Here is a 15,045-nt window from a genome sequence, read left to right as displayed (position 1 = left end):
TGGCTAGTGATTTTAGTCAATAATTTTGACAATTGGGCAAAAAAATGACTACTAATTAGTTAATAATTACTAAATAATTAGCAATTTTGCCAATTCTGGCAAAATTTGCAAAAAACAAAAAAAAATGACCTACTAAAATCACTAGTCAGTTGTGTCGAGTTTAGCGAACCGACTATATTTTAATTTCATAGCAAATGGAACAGTCCATTTATCATAAAGGGGAGGCCGTATACTCGTATAAACCTTTTTAAAGCTGTTAATAAATTATTGCTTTTAAAATATACTCAAATTGTATTTTTGAACATCTTATTTATTTTATATAATAATTAAATTCACTATCAAATGTCATTGATGTTTTATTAATAATTAATTTAAAATTTAGTTTGACATTCACGAAGTGTCAAACTCAAATGTAAATAACCTATGCTTTGCTTAACAAATCGAGATTAAAAACTAGCCTACTTAATAGCAACGATTTCAGCTAGACGTGTAGCGTGTCGGCAGAAAATAAAACGATTGTGACGTCACATTTTAGATTTTGAGGTCGATTATCTTGAAGACGGTTAGAAATATCGGAATGCCGTTTTCAGATTTGGATTCAGAAGAAAAGACTACATAAGAATCCATCGATAAATCTGATCTGAATATTGCAGGAGCGGCAACGCAATAACACACAAACTTTTGCGAATTTATAAACGAAATGTTTTCGTTGAAAATGAATAACAAACGAAGACCTAAACTGATAGGTATGTCTGAAATGTTAAGCCAAGATAAGCCAATATACCAAATTTTATTGAACTAGAATAATTTATAAAGGACGTTCGGATTTCTGTCACTTAGTATAATATATACTTAACAAAACTTTAGAATAAGTTATCTAGAGCAAATGGGATAACGTTCAAAGCTACACAAGTGTTCCATACATTTCCACAGTTATCACATTGTGTCAGCACTTTACATAATAACATACCAACTACCTCAGAAAATATGACACATTTACGTCAGTTTTGCTTCGTATGACTAACCTTTAGACAAATCTATTGTTTCGTTTTCAGTGTTTAATCAATGAAAAAGCCAATACACTTTAAACAAATGCATTTGGTAATTTGGCAAACTGTGTAGATGTTGCGTATGGTCCAAAATATACAAAAACCTTTTTAAGAAATTAAATATTTGTAGATTGGAAATTACCAGATCAATAATATTTGTCTATGTAGTGGAAAATGAAATTAGTTGTTTTTTGTTTATTTTTAGTCGAGGAAATGAAGCATGTTGGCTCGCAATTTTTTCGTCCAGCATGGATTTACTTGAAATTTTCACAGAAAGTAGGGAATAGTCCAAGGATTATTTTCTATATCATGCCGCTGTACGCTAAAACTTTGGTGGTGGTTGCCTCCCCCTCTCGTGGGTGGGAATTTTTTATTAAATTTTAACCATGTAAATAGATGTAAAACGTAATTCTAAGAAAAAAATGTGTTTTATATTTTTTTCGTAAAACTAATATTTTTCGAGTTATTCGCGGTTGAACGTAGTAACAATTTTTCGACGAAAAAATCAACTTTTTTAGAGAGTTTTTTGAGAATAACTCGAAAATATGCATTTAATCAAAAAGACTGTAGCTCTCGAAATTATGTCTTTTAGTAACACAAAGCAAATTATTTTTCTATAATATTTTTCCTACCAATACAAACCGAGGTACGGCTTGTTAAAAGTCAGCTTTTTTCGTCAAATGTATAATTTGAAATATTCAAAGTCAAATAACGGGAAAACTTTGCATTTTTCGAGGAAAACTTAGATAATCTTTTTTCAAGGATACAATTAGTCCTTTCAAAAAATAACAAGAAAAAGTTTCTAGAATAAAAATTAAGTGACTTATGATCAAAAAAAGGTCGGTACTTGCTTTTCTTTATGAAAAACTCAGTGAAAACAACCCTCAACTACCCTCCTAATTAAAAATTGGTTTTCACCTTTCTGTAGTTCCTTTTAAATTTGTATTATCAATACACCCAATAAGTTTGACCCATTGAAAAGGTCTAATTTTAGAAAACTCGGAGTTTAAAGAAAAATTGATTTTTTTTACCTCAATTTTCTTCAAAATATCTCCAAAAGTACTAGAGATACGAAAAAAATTAAAATTGTAGATTTTTTCATAACTAAAATTTCCTTGTGCATAGATTTTCATTACATTAAAAATACTTAGTGAGATAAAACCTCTATTTACGAGCAAATACCCCCTTATCGAGCACTTTAAACCCACCCCAATTAAAAACTAACTTTATTATCTCTCTCCTGTCGTTTCCCCATTACTGAGGATCGTGATTTCTTCCAATATTCCTAACAATGTTTCTCCATTGGTCTCTATCTTCAGCTGCTCTAAGAGCTGCGCAGAATGAGTTTCCAGCTGAATGCTTTATTTGGTCAGACCATCTAGTTGGTGATCGTCCTCTTGATCTTCTCCCCGGAACGTTTCCAGAAACAATTAATCCCTCCAAACTGTCGTCACCTCTGCGAACTACGTGACCAAAGAATTGCAGAATTCGTTGCAGACATATTGTGGACAGCCTTTTTTTAATATTGAGTTGGTTTAGAATGGAAACCTTTGTCCTATGAGCTGTCCAAGGTATGCGCAGCATTCTTCTCCAGCACCACATCTCAAAGGCATCAATTTTTTGGCGCTCGCATGCGCGAAGAGTCCAAGTCTCTGCTCCGTATAGAAATATTGAGAATACAAGGGCATTCACCAGTCTCATCTTGATATTTTGAGAGATAGATCTGTCTTTCCAAACTTTAGTTAGGCGAACTTCTGCTTCACAGTTACCATCGTTAGTTATACTAGACCCGAGATAGACAAAGGTGTTTACTATCTGGTATTCCTATAATATGTTAGTCAGTTGAATAGTGTCAAATCTGTCGACCACCATTATTTTTGTCTTAGCTTTATTGATTTTCAGACCAACTCTATTGCTTTCGTACTCAACTCTTCGCAGAAGATCAAACATTTCTTGCTCATTTGCTGCTATAAGTGTAGTGTCATCAGCAAATCTTAAATTGGAGATTTTCTTACCAGCTACTGTTACTCCACCGGCCCATCCTTCTAAAACCATCCTCATGACATGTTCACCATAAATGTTAAATAAGTCAGGTGACAACACGCATCCTTGTCTAACACCTCTCTCGGTCTTGAATTGGTTTGAGAACTTCTGATCTAGTCGTACTGTCGCTATATTAGACTGGTATAGATTTTTAATAAGTGTCACCAGGTGCATTGGTGCGCCCATTTCTATTAAAATTGACCACAGATTTATCCAGCTTACACAATCAAATGCCTTTTGGTAGTCAACGAAGCATATAATCATAGGTACTTGAAATTCTCTAGACTTTTCAATGAGTTGTCTCAGGTTCAGCATTTGTTCCCTTGTACCTTTACCCTTTACAAACCCCGCTTGTTCCTGAGGTATTTGGTAATGTAGATAGGTTTTTAATCTGTTTTTGATGATATGCAACAAGATTTTACTAGCATGTGTTATTAGTGACAGTGTGCGGTAGTTTTCACATCTGGTAGTAGTTCCTTTTTTGTGTAGTGGGATATAAATTGAGGTACACCAATCAGATGGCCATTTTCCTGAATTCCAAACAGCGACACAGATAGAATGGATGATATGTAATCCTTTGTCACCTAGTAACTGTAGTATTTCACATGGTATTGAATCAATGCCTGGGGATTTATTTCCCTTTAGTGATTTAATTGCATCTTTGACTTCAGCGAGTAAGACAGTAGGTTCTCTAGGGTAGTCAGAAGGCCACTGATTTTCTGCTGATACCTCGTTATTTTTATATAGCTCGCCACAGTAGTTTCGCCATGTTTCCAATATTTCATCAGTATCGGTCTTTAAATTACCTTCCTTATCTATTACAGACCACGTTTGAGGTTTAAACTCTCTGGTAAGGAGTTTGATCTTCTGGAATAAGTCACTCGGTTCATTTCGACAGCCATGTTCCTCTATCTCTCTGCATATTTGAGAGATGTAATCAGCTTTATCTTTGCGGCACTGTTTTCTGATTTCTCTCGATAACGCTCTGTATTCATCGTTTGTTCCGTATCTAGTTTTATGTGCTTTTCTGCGTTGAATCACAGTCCACGTATTATCGGATATCCATGGCTTACGGCCAGTGGAAACCGCTGCCTCACAGTCTTTTGCAGCCTCGATTACCTTATCTTTGAGATAGATCCAAGTGCTCTCAGGGTCATTATCTACTTGGTCTAAAGAAAGAGCATCTTCTAGGTTTTGTCGGAAGTCATTGATTTTTGATGGACTTAGAAACATGACTTTTCTCTGGGGTCTTCTTTTGGGGACTTTAAAACGAAGTCGAACGTTCAATACCAAGAGTTGATGATCGCTTCCACAGTCTGCGCCAGAATATGTTTTACAGTTGATGGACGACGATTTCCATCTTGATCTTATTAGGATGTAGTCTATTTGATTCCTTGTTCGTCCATCTGGGCTGCGCCATGTGTATAATCTCCGTGGATGATGTTGATATAATGTGTTTGTAATTGTAAGATGTTGTTCTACACAGAACTCCACTAGACGGTCACCATTCTCATTTCTCTGTCCTAGTCCATTTTTGCCCAGCACTCCTTCAATATTTTCATTAGATGACCCCACTTTGGCGTTAAAATCTCCTAAAATTATGACGAGTTCACGATTCGGAGTAGCGCGAACAGTTTCTTCTAAACAACCATAGAACCTGTTGATGTCTTCTTCTTGTGCAGCTGTTGTGGGAGCGTATACCTGGACAAGGTGTAGGGTATTGGTGGATATTCTCATTTTAAGGGATATTATCCTGTCATCAATAGTATTATATGCAATTACGCAGTCGTTAAGTTTAGAGGGTACAATTATTGCGACTCCATTTGTACTTTTGTTATCTGGGCCTGAAAAATAGACGACGTTGCCAGCAGTTGTTTTAAAATGCCCTTTTCCTCTCCAGTGAGCTTCTGAGAGTCCCAGTACCGAAAGATTGTGGTCTGCCATTTCTTTTTCAATTATGTGTAACTTTCCAGGATTTTGGATCAGTCCCTGGACGTTCCATGTACCAATTCGCTGACATTTTCTTAAATTAAATGAAAATTTGGATTCAGTCGCACAATTTCTGCCAGGTGCCTGATCCCTCACACCTTGGCAGCCGGTAGCAAATTTCACACCATCCGACCCGGAACCGAGATGGCGCCGAGCGTGAGTCGGGTCGCTACACATTCCATCTTCACTTGCCGAAATTGTCATCGTTATGGGAAGAAATTCTCTTGGGAAAATAGTGCAGTGGTTTCCCTTTGCCTTCTGCACCGCTGTATATGTGCCGTTTCTGTGGCTATCATTCTCGCCGCATGGTCAGTTTTGTAACAGCCAGCTGCCACTGTCCAACCTATCACCATGTCTGGCTACCCTCACTTAGTTTAGCCTGCAGACCAATGCAGTTGCCCGGGATGTGGCACGTGGAGCCATAAGTGAGAGTTCAGTGCCTTATGAGGACCAGTTATCAAAAACCATCTCCCGTCTATGACGTTTGATGTGGTCGTTCCAATAAAAGGTGCTACCTCTATAACACACTCATACACCCCTTTATATATATAACTAATATATAACTTTATTATAGCACTTCAAAAATCCTACAAAATCGTTTTTGAAAAAACTTTTTACTGCCAAAAATAAAGGATCTCTGTTTATAAAACGATTTTTTTTTTCGAAAAATTCGAATAGTCCGTTTATAGAGCATTTTTTTCACTGTATCACAGAACTAGTTCGTATAAGTACTGGAAGTTGACTAAAAAACTATTTGTATTTGTATTTTGTACATATGTGTAAATTAGTATTTTTGTGTAAATAAATGTTTTTGTAATTCTTTAATTATTTTTTTTTCTGTATAGGTCTATTAAATTATCTACTTATAAAAATTGCAATGTTATTAAGGGTGGTTTTTAAGGGTTGAAATATGATATTATATCCTTTAGCATAAAACAATCATTTAACCAATAAAAACCAAATTTTACCCATATTAAAGTTTTCAATGTTTGTATATAATTTTTGAAAATAAGGGGTAGTTTACACCCCTAAAAATAATCAACGCCCTTGAACATGATATAGAATATGAAGTACAGGGTGAGATGATCCTAACCTCAAATTTTTGTAAATCGATGCAAGCCGAAATTATTCTTTTAGGATAAGTCAATTTTTTATATATAGCTCCAACAAGGGTGGTTGTAAGGGTTGAAATATTATGATATTATATATTGAAGCATAAAACAATCATTATGTAACTAACAAGAATGAAATGTTGACAATATTAAAGTTTAAAATCTTATTTTATATTTTTTTTACAATTAGGGGTAGTTTTCACCATTAAAAAACCAAAAGCGTACAAGGGCTCAATATAGAAAATGAACTAGAGGGTAAAATAAGCCTAATCACAAATTTTTGTACAAATTGATGATGGACGAAAAAATTGCGAGGTTTTGCTATTTTTTCAGTTTATTTTCTCGACTATTTGTATACATTTAAATTTCAAAGACAATAGGCAAAGGTTTGTCTTTGTCTAATAAATTTCAGTTATGAAAAGGGCATTTGGATCATTTGGCTAGTAATGTGGCGTTTTCTAAAAGCTTCATTTGTTGTTATTGTTCCTCCACCCTAACTTTTCCCATGCGTCACGATTCATTTTCAAACAAATTAAGTCAAAAAATAAAGTGAAACGAACGTCGATGTGTACATACATTTTGCAAACTATATTCTATATTATATTCACATCGGCGTACGTTTCACTTTAAGTTTTGATTTAATTTGTTTGAAAATGAATCGTGACGCATGAGCAAAGATAAAATTTAACAACTATAACTATAATCTATATTATAAACGGTTTTAGCTCCAAAATACAGCAAATCACGAGAAAGTAAGTAATGAAAAAATATATAAGAGTACATGGCTTTTATATTATAGGAAGCACTAAATGTTTAAAGCAACAAGTTGAGAAGAAATCATATTTTACGTCTCCCTATGCTTCTTTTTCCTTGGATTTTCTCTGCATAATGAGTTGGAGCAACTTGTATCTCTCTCCACGTGTAATATGTTTGAGATATTTCACATTGAATTATTATATTTGGAATTTTTCGAATATGGACCTATTTTTAATTAGCTAGAACTCTGTTTTTGCTACGTATAGAGACCTAATATATACACCATTTTTTTCAATTTTCGATAGGCTATATTTTTGCTAAGAATATTTTTTTCGACAAAACGCCTTTAGTCCAGAAAGCCACTGCGCATCCGCTAGGAAAAATATTCTAATTCGGATTTTTTGCACAATCTTACTCAAAAAGGACCCCTTTTAACAAATTTGCATGTTGCCAGGACCAAAAGTTGGTCAAAAATTTTTTAAACGTTTTTTTTTATTTTTTCCTAAAATTATTTTTTAGGTTTTTTGGATCATTCCAAACAGAAAAGGTCTTTAATGACTTTTCTCTAAAGTTGATGGTTTTTGACATATAAGCGATTAAAAATTGAAAAATCGGCCATTTTTAACCCTCAAAAACTATGTGAAAAACTGAAAATTTGAATGTCGCTAAGGTAAGTAGATATTCTTTAAACATCGATTGATGAAATGCCGAAGAGATTTATGCAATACAATATTCAAAACTCCTTTGTTTTTTAATTGCTATTCAAGCGTGCGCGAGACTATTTTCCACCGTTGCATGTGTATACAGTTATGGTGCAAATGAAAGAAATAAATTAGTTATTTCGTAAACCGGCGACTTTAAGGAAAAATCCCGAAACAGGTCGATTTTTATTTTTAAGTTATGATATTGTGCCATATATGGTATACTAGTGACGTCATCCATCTGGGCGTGATGACGTAATCGATGATTTTTTTAAAAGAGGATAGGGGTCGTCTGCTAGCTCATTTGAAAGGTTCTTCAATTCTCTATTCAGTAAAATAAACATTTACATAATTATTGATACAGGGTATACAATAATTTAATTTTTTTTCAATTTGTCAAATAATTTAATTTAATAAAAATTTTTTGGACACCCTGTATAAGTAATTATATAAATGTTTATATTACTGAATAGAGAATTGAAACACCTTTTAAATGAGCTGTCACATGACCCTTATTCTCATTTAAAAAAATCATCGATTACGTCATCACGCCCAGATGGATGACGTCACTAGTATACCATATATGCCACAATATCATAATTTAAAAATAAAAATCGACCTGTTTCCGCTTTTTTCTTTGTAGTTGCCGGTTTACGAAATAACTAATTTATTTCTTTCATTTGCACCATACTGTATACACATGCAATGGTGGAAAATAGTGTCGAGCACGCCTGATTAGCAATTAAAAAACAAAGGAGTTTTGAATATTGTATTGCAAAAAACTCTTCGGCATTTCATCAATCGATGTTTAAAGAATATCTACTTACCTTGTCAACATTCAAATTTTCAGTTTTTCACATAGTTTTTGAGGGTTAAACATGGCCGATTTGGCAATTTTTCAAATCGCTTATAATATGTCAAAAGCTATCAACTTTAGAGAAAAGTCACTAAAGACCTTTTCTGTTTGGAATTATCCAAAAAACCTAAAAAAAATTTGTTGCATGCAAAAAAAATAACTGTAGGAAAAAACAAAAAAAACGTATAAAAAATTTTTAACCAACTTTTGGTCCTGGCAACATGCAAATTTGTTAAAAGGGGTCCTTTTTGAGTAAGATTGTGCAAAAAATCCGAATTAGAATATTTTTCCTAGCGGATGCGCAGTGGCTTTCTGGACTGTTACGTTTTGAGTTATTTGCAAAAAGCCGTCTAAAAACGTGGTTATATTGTTGAAAAATAATCACTTGTAAATAACTCGAAAAGTATTGATTTGGTGAAAAAACTCTATAGACCAAAAATTGCGTAAAATTAGTCAGTTTATCCATTTCAGGACTTATTTTGGACATATATTTTTTCACCCCCGAGATGGGGTGAAACTCACCCCCAGGGCAAAAAGCACACATAGGCACCATATCACTTTTTTCTGTGACATGTTAGCTATGCGTATGCCAAATTTCATGTCAATCCATGCGGTTCTTTAAAATTTACGGCAAAAACCGTGAAAGAATGTACTATAAGTGAGGATAAAAATTTGAAGTAGGTACATAGCTTTCAACATCATGATTGAAATTTCGGTGCGATTCTAGTCAACTTCCAAACTAAATTCTTCAGAGTAAAACTACAACTTATTTGCTTTTATGTCGTAATTACTATGTTATATTTTATTTGTCTGATTTGATTCTATTTCTTACCGACTTATTTTAAAACTTAAGATATTGGTTTGTTTATTCTCTTTTATGTTTACCTGTTCTGCAAATATGGCAATATCCATTATTTGTTATTTGCCAGATAAGTGCATTACGTTACTAATAAATCGAACATATTTTTACCAAAAATTTGGGTCACTTCAATTTTAAATTTATGATCGCTTGGTTTTACGGCCAATTGCAAACTTTGCAGCACGATGTTAAAAATCCAAAGTGAGGTTCAATTTATTTGGATGATAAATTGGTGTTTTTCACAATTCTTTTGCAAAAAAATATTGTCATTATTATTAAACATTATCATTTACGTAATTCAGATAATCCGGTTTATGAGAAAAATGTTAAATGAGGTAGATTTTTATTCCAAATGGGACATCTTTAAACTATCTGTCATTTGTCAAATCGTTACCCTTCCAGAATCACAAATCTATAATTTTAAATAGGGAATATATAATGTATGGCTCAACATTGTATAAGTATTTGACTGGAGAATTTAGGCATTCATGGTGTTTTTCTTCTCTTAACCTCTTAATAACTGAACGTATCGTCTAAGTTTTGTTGGTCTCAAGTTCAAATTTTTCTTGTCATGTCGAAAACTGCATTAACATGAGATTTGCAACTTTTGTATAGTAGGCTAGGAAATCGCTCAGAAAATTTAAACCGAATATAACAAATTCAGTTTGTCAATATCTTATCGAATATTAATAGAACTGTAATTTAGTCCAGACGAATTAATATATTTTTTTACCAACACATATGAGATGATTATTAAACTAAATAACGTACCTATCACATATGATTTGCAAAATAATTTTGTATTCGGTTCCCCCAATGAACTTGCTCTTTTGTCTTTAAAAGTAGAAAATAGTTTAATTTCTCTTGCTTAATATTTATCGTCTAATTATTTTAACTGTACTAAGATGTAAGTGTCTACTGTAAGTTCTAAAATGACTAATTTACAATTATTATTGGGGCGTTAAAATATCGGCAAGTACTTATCTTTAAAGCAACTATGCACTCGAATTTCTTAAACCTTTCTACCAAACATTGATACCGCCCCTTTATTGCAAATTCTGACCGATTTCCGTTTTTAAAACTTAAAATGAAACTGAAATAAAATGAACAAAATTTAAAAATTATTGAATTCATAATTCAAATCATTTTACTAATCAGCTATAATTACTTAAAGGGGTAGGCGTAAAATTTCGGCTCCAATGCTGTTTCTTCTTCTTCTTCTTCTTCAGATGCCATCTCCGCTACGGAGGTTGGCAATCATCATAGCTATTTTAATTTTTGATTTTTTAGGCAGTAACTCCAAATAGTTGTTTTGAGCTGCATCCAAACCATTCTCTCAGGTTATTCAGCCATGAAATTCGTCTTCTTCCGATGCTTCTTCTGCCATCTATCTTTCCTTGCATTATGAGTCGTAGGATGCCATACTTCTCGCCCCGCATCACATGTCCGAGATACTGTAGTTTTCTTTATTTAATTGTAAGTTCAACTTCCTTCTCTTTACATATTCTCCTCAGTACTTCATTGTTCGTAACTCTATCTACCCAGGAAACCCTCATAATTATTTTTCTATAGGTCCACATTTCAAATACTGTTTAAATGTATTCATTTTTTTGTTTTCGAATCCTGAGAAAACTAGTAAGTATTTTTAAAAATTTAAACGGAGTATGAAAGACTACGTTATTATCGAGAGCCGAAAGTCCCTAAAAACTTTTATAATATTTATTTTAATAAGTCACAGGGGTGAAAAAAAAGAAAAATATATATATTGTTATATTTCTATTTGATATAAAAATTAAAATTTGATAATTATAAACAAAATTCACTTTAATATAAAATATTTTTAATTTTCTCAACCTCGGGCATATAAATTTAGAACAACCTGTATACAACAAATTGTTATATTTAATTTTAAGAAGTGATTAGAATAAGCGTACGAAACTCGGAACAATGTGCTTAGATAAACAAAGTGAATGACGCGTACCATTATCGTTCTTCTCGGAAGGTCGATCATTAGCCTATGCTAAATAAAACTCAGTGAAATAGATGATAGTTCATTATCGTTTTTCGCGGAAGGTTTCGATCATTAGCCTATGCTAAATAAGACTCATTTGAAAGAGAGAATAGGTCATTAAAATTTGTAAATAGTTAGAAAGTATTTTAGAATGGGAATTAAATATTTTCTTTTGAAATCCATTAAGCATATTTAGAAAGATTAAAAATTGGTTTTGAGGAATATTACGAATGAGAGTTGGTGGTGGAAGATTGATTTGTGAATCTGGAAGGGATATTTAGAAAGTAGGGGAATGGATGACAAAGTGAGATCAGAATGTTTTGAGCTGTCGAGAAGTGAAGTCGAGTAGTAGACGGTAGTGTACGGAGAGTGAGAAAGCCGATGTAGTTCCGTGAGTGTGGAGTATCTATCGTGGAACGAGAAGTAGGCCAGGTCGAGAGTAAAAGAACCTCCTTGAGCCAAGAGTGTCCCGGTAGCTGATAGCAGTTTCGAGAAAGGTAGAACACAGCATCACGACAGACGCAGGAACGAGAGCTATACGAGCTAGTTTTTCAAAGGAGAACATTACTGGAAGCCAGGACGAGGTTTGATCGCAGCCAAGGATAGCAGGAAACGGGTCTTGTGTGAGGACATTTTCAGTTCACCAGGAAAAGGTCAGTCTCATTTGTTTGGACATGAATGTATGGGTTTTTCGTATTAAATTCCACATAAAAAATTGAATAACATAATCAATAATATCAGAAAAGCTTCATCAAACTTAAATAGAGTTGTTCCTAATAACTCCTAATAGTTAAATGTTAATAAAAACTTTCAATTGAAAACCAAAAGGAAATAAGATTCCCATTTGTAAATGTTATGTTTAAGAATAATAAGAAATAGCAAATATTAAGCATTGATTGCCTTTTAAATAAAATAAAAAATATTTTGATTATAATTGTAACCCATATGTGTATTTTTTTTACTCTTTTCTTTTCTATCCCGATTAGGAACCATTAAGAAATATTTAGAAGCCACGCAAGTAAGTAATTAATTTATAATTCGCCCTGAGATTGAAAACATATTGATATGTGATCTGGTTAATTAATTAGATTAGTATTAATACATTGATTAAATTAAGTGACATATAAGAATATTATCTCATATCAATAATCAAGATCACATCAACTGGCGCCCAACGTGGGGCATTGTAAAGTATTTCTAGTGGCAAATTTGAAGGATAGAAAGAGTAAAGCCGGTATTTGAAAATTTATATGCCTGTGGTAAAAAGTGAGATACTTACATTTGATAACATAAAATTTTAGATCTCTTTAGGTACAAATTTTACATAACTGATTTAATATTTTATTTTTACGATATTTACATTTGATATATTTATTGACAATTTATAATATTTGGGTAAAAAAAAAAGTCGTATTGGTAACATACTAGTAAAATTTCATATTTGGCGGGGATAATATTTCTTGAAAACAAATGTCTGTGACAAGAAGCCAAAGCAAGGATAACAAAAAACAAAAAGAACATTCAGACCAAGAAGATATTTTAGACACGACAATCATGGCATCAGAACAGCAAGAATTATCAGGAATAGATAAATTATTACAAATGATGCAACTCCAGTCACAAAGAATGGAACAGAAAATGGATGAAACACAACAAAAACTGGATGACAATCAAAGAGAAACAAAACAAACAATGGAGAAAAATCAGGAAGAAACATCAAAGAAAATGGATAAAGTGGATCAAAAAATGGAGGAAACACAACGAAAAATGGATGAAACACAACAAAAATTGGATCAAAAAATGGATGAAACAAAAAGAATAATGCAAGAAAATCAGAAGGAAACAAAACAAGCCATAGAAGAGAACAACAAGAAAATGGAGGAACGCATAGAAAAGTATGAAATGAAAATTCAAGATAAAATAAAGGAGTTAACGAATGGCCAGAAAAAGGAACTAGAAAATTTGGAAAATAAGTTGGAAAATGCTATTCAAGTAGACAGAGAAGAAGTGGAAAAAAGAATCACAGAAATAGAAAAACAAGTCACCGAAAACCGGACGCAACAAAATGTCGGAGAAAGAAGAGAAATGGTTATACATAGCACAGATGACGTGAAGATAAGGTTTGGCGGGGATGTAAGAAGATTACACCCAGTGCCGTTCATAAATAGCCTGAAAAAGAAAATACAGCACATCGGAAATTTCGAAACAGCAAAAGAAACTATCAGAAACCATCTCAAAAATGAAGCAAGCCTATGGTTCGATTGCAAAGAAGAAGAATTTGACAGTTGGCAACAATTTGAACAAAAATTTTTGAATTATTTCTGGGGAAAAGTCCAACAATTGGAAATTAACAAGGAATTGCAAAATGGGAAATACAATGATAGGATTGGTATATCAGAAAGGACATATGCATTACAAATTTACTATAACGCAAAACATTTACAATATAATTACTCATCGGAACAATTAGTCGAACTGATTGCAAGACATTTCGAAGAAACGCTGGAAGACCATATCACATTGCAAAACTACAAAGACATAGATAGTTTATGCCAATTCCTACAAATAAGAGAATTACGTGTAAGAGAAACAAAATCAAGAAGGTCGCGAGAAGATTACAGGCCCCGAGAAACACAGGATTACAGAGATAGAAATCAAAATAGGAGGGACTATACAAGACGAGATTTTAATCTCAGAAGGGAAAACGAAAATAGAGACAACGGAAGAGGAAATTATGAACAAAGAAATAGGCAATGGAATGAGGATAGAAATCGAGAATACCAGAATAGAAACACCACACGCTCAAATCAAGAAAACAGAAATAATGGTAGACAAAATGAACAGGGATATCAAGAAAACCGAAACAGATCCGACAGACCAAGAGAAAATAGAAGAGAAGTAAATAATACCCAGACAGATGGATATGACGGAGAGAGACATTATGACGAAAATATAAACAACGATGAGCAACCGGCGTTTTTTCACGACGGCGCTCACTAAAAACCAAAAATCAAACAGGAATCTTTTGTAACCCCAAGGAGTTTATTAAATTGGCAAGAAACAACGAAAAGAAAAATGGATTTAATTTAAAATTTGTGGATGGATTTATCAACGAGAAACCAATTAAAATTATGATAGACACTGGATCTGAAATAACATTGGTCAACAGAAAACTAATAGAAGAAGTTAACTTAACAAATTTAATTTACAAAATACCTAGGGTAAATTTAGTGGGCGCAAACAAACGGACATTGGCAACTATAAATGAAGGCATACGAGTAATGGTACGACTGGGTAAGAAGATGTATGCACTACAATGTGTAATAATGCCAAACATGTCACATGACATGATAGTAGGAGTTGACGAATTGGCAGAAAAACATGTAGTGATAGATTTTAAAAATAATACGATGAATCTAACAGAAGAAAAAGAAGAAGAACAGGACAAGGAACAGGAGAAACAAAATACGGACGAATCAGGTAAAGAACAAACAGTGGAAATGAATTTGGCAACGAAGCAAGGACAAAGAAGAAAAGGGAGAAAAAGTCAGAAAAAGACAAAAGAAAATGAAACCTGTGGCTCCTCAAAAGAAGAGTTGAGCCCAGAAGAAGAAAATTTGAGAGTATCAGAAACAAAGGAAACCTGGGATTCCTCAAAAGAAGAGACGA

At 33.2% G+C, this 15,045-nt stretch overlaps 1 protein-coding gene across 1 annotated transcript in view; it reads left to right on the top strand.

The window, feature by feature from the left end:
* The window catches only part of LOC126883800 (fibronectin-binding protein PlpA-like), a 108,032-nt gene that overhangs the window by 80,816 nt on the left and 12,171 nt on the right, over positions 1-15,045 (top strand). Inside the window, exon 2 of the mRNA XM_050649470.1 lies at positions 11,961-13,898. Within this exon, the coding sequence (XP_050505427.1) occupies positions 12,847-13,898 (1,052 nt within the window). The 5' untranslated portion in view covers positions 11,961-12,846. The remainder of the gene's footprint in view (positions 1-11,960; positions 13,899-15,045) is intronic.

This window comes from Diabrotica virgifera, chromosome 4 (assembly GCF_917563875.1).
Source record: "Diabrotica virgifera virgifera chromosome 4, PGI_DIABVI_V3a".
In the NCBI taxonomy this organism is placed as follows: domain Eukaryota; kingdom Metazoa; phylum Arthropoda; class Insecta; order Coleoptera; family Chrysomelidae; genus Diabrotica; species Diabrotica virgifera.
The sequence above is the reverse complement of the archived record's forward strand: the minus strand, read 5'-3'. Positions and strand labels throughout refer to the sequence as shown.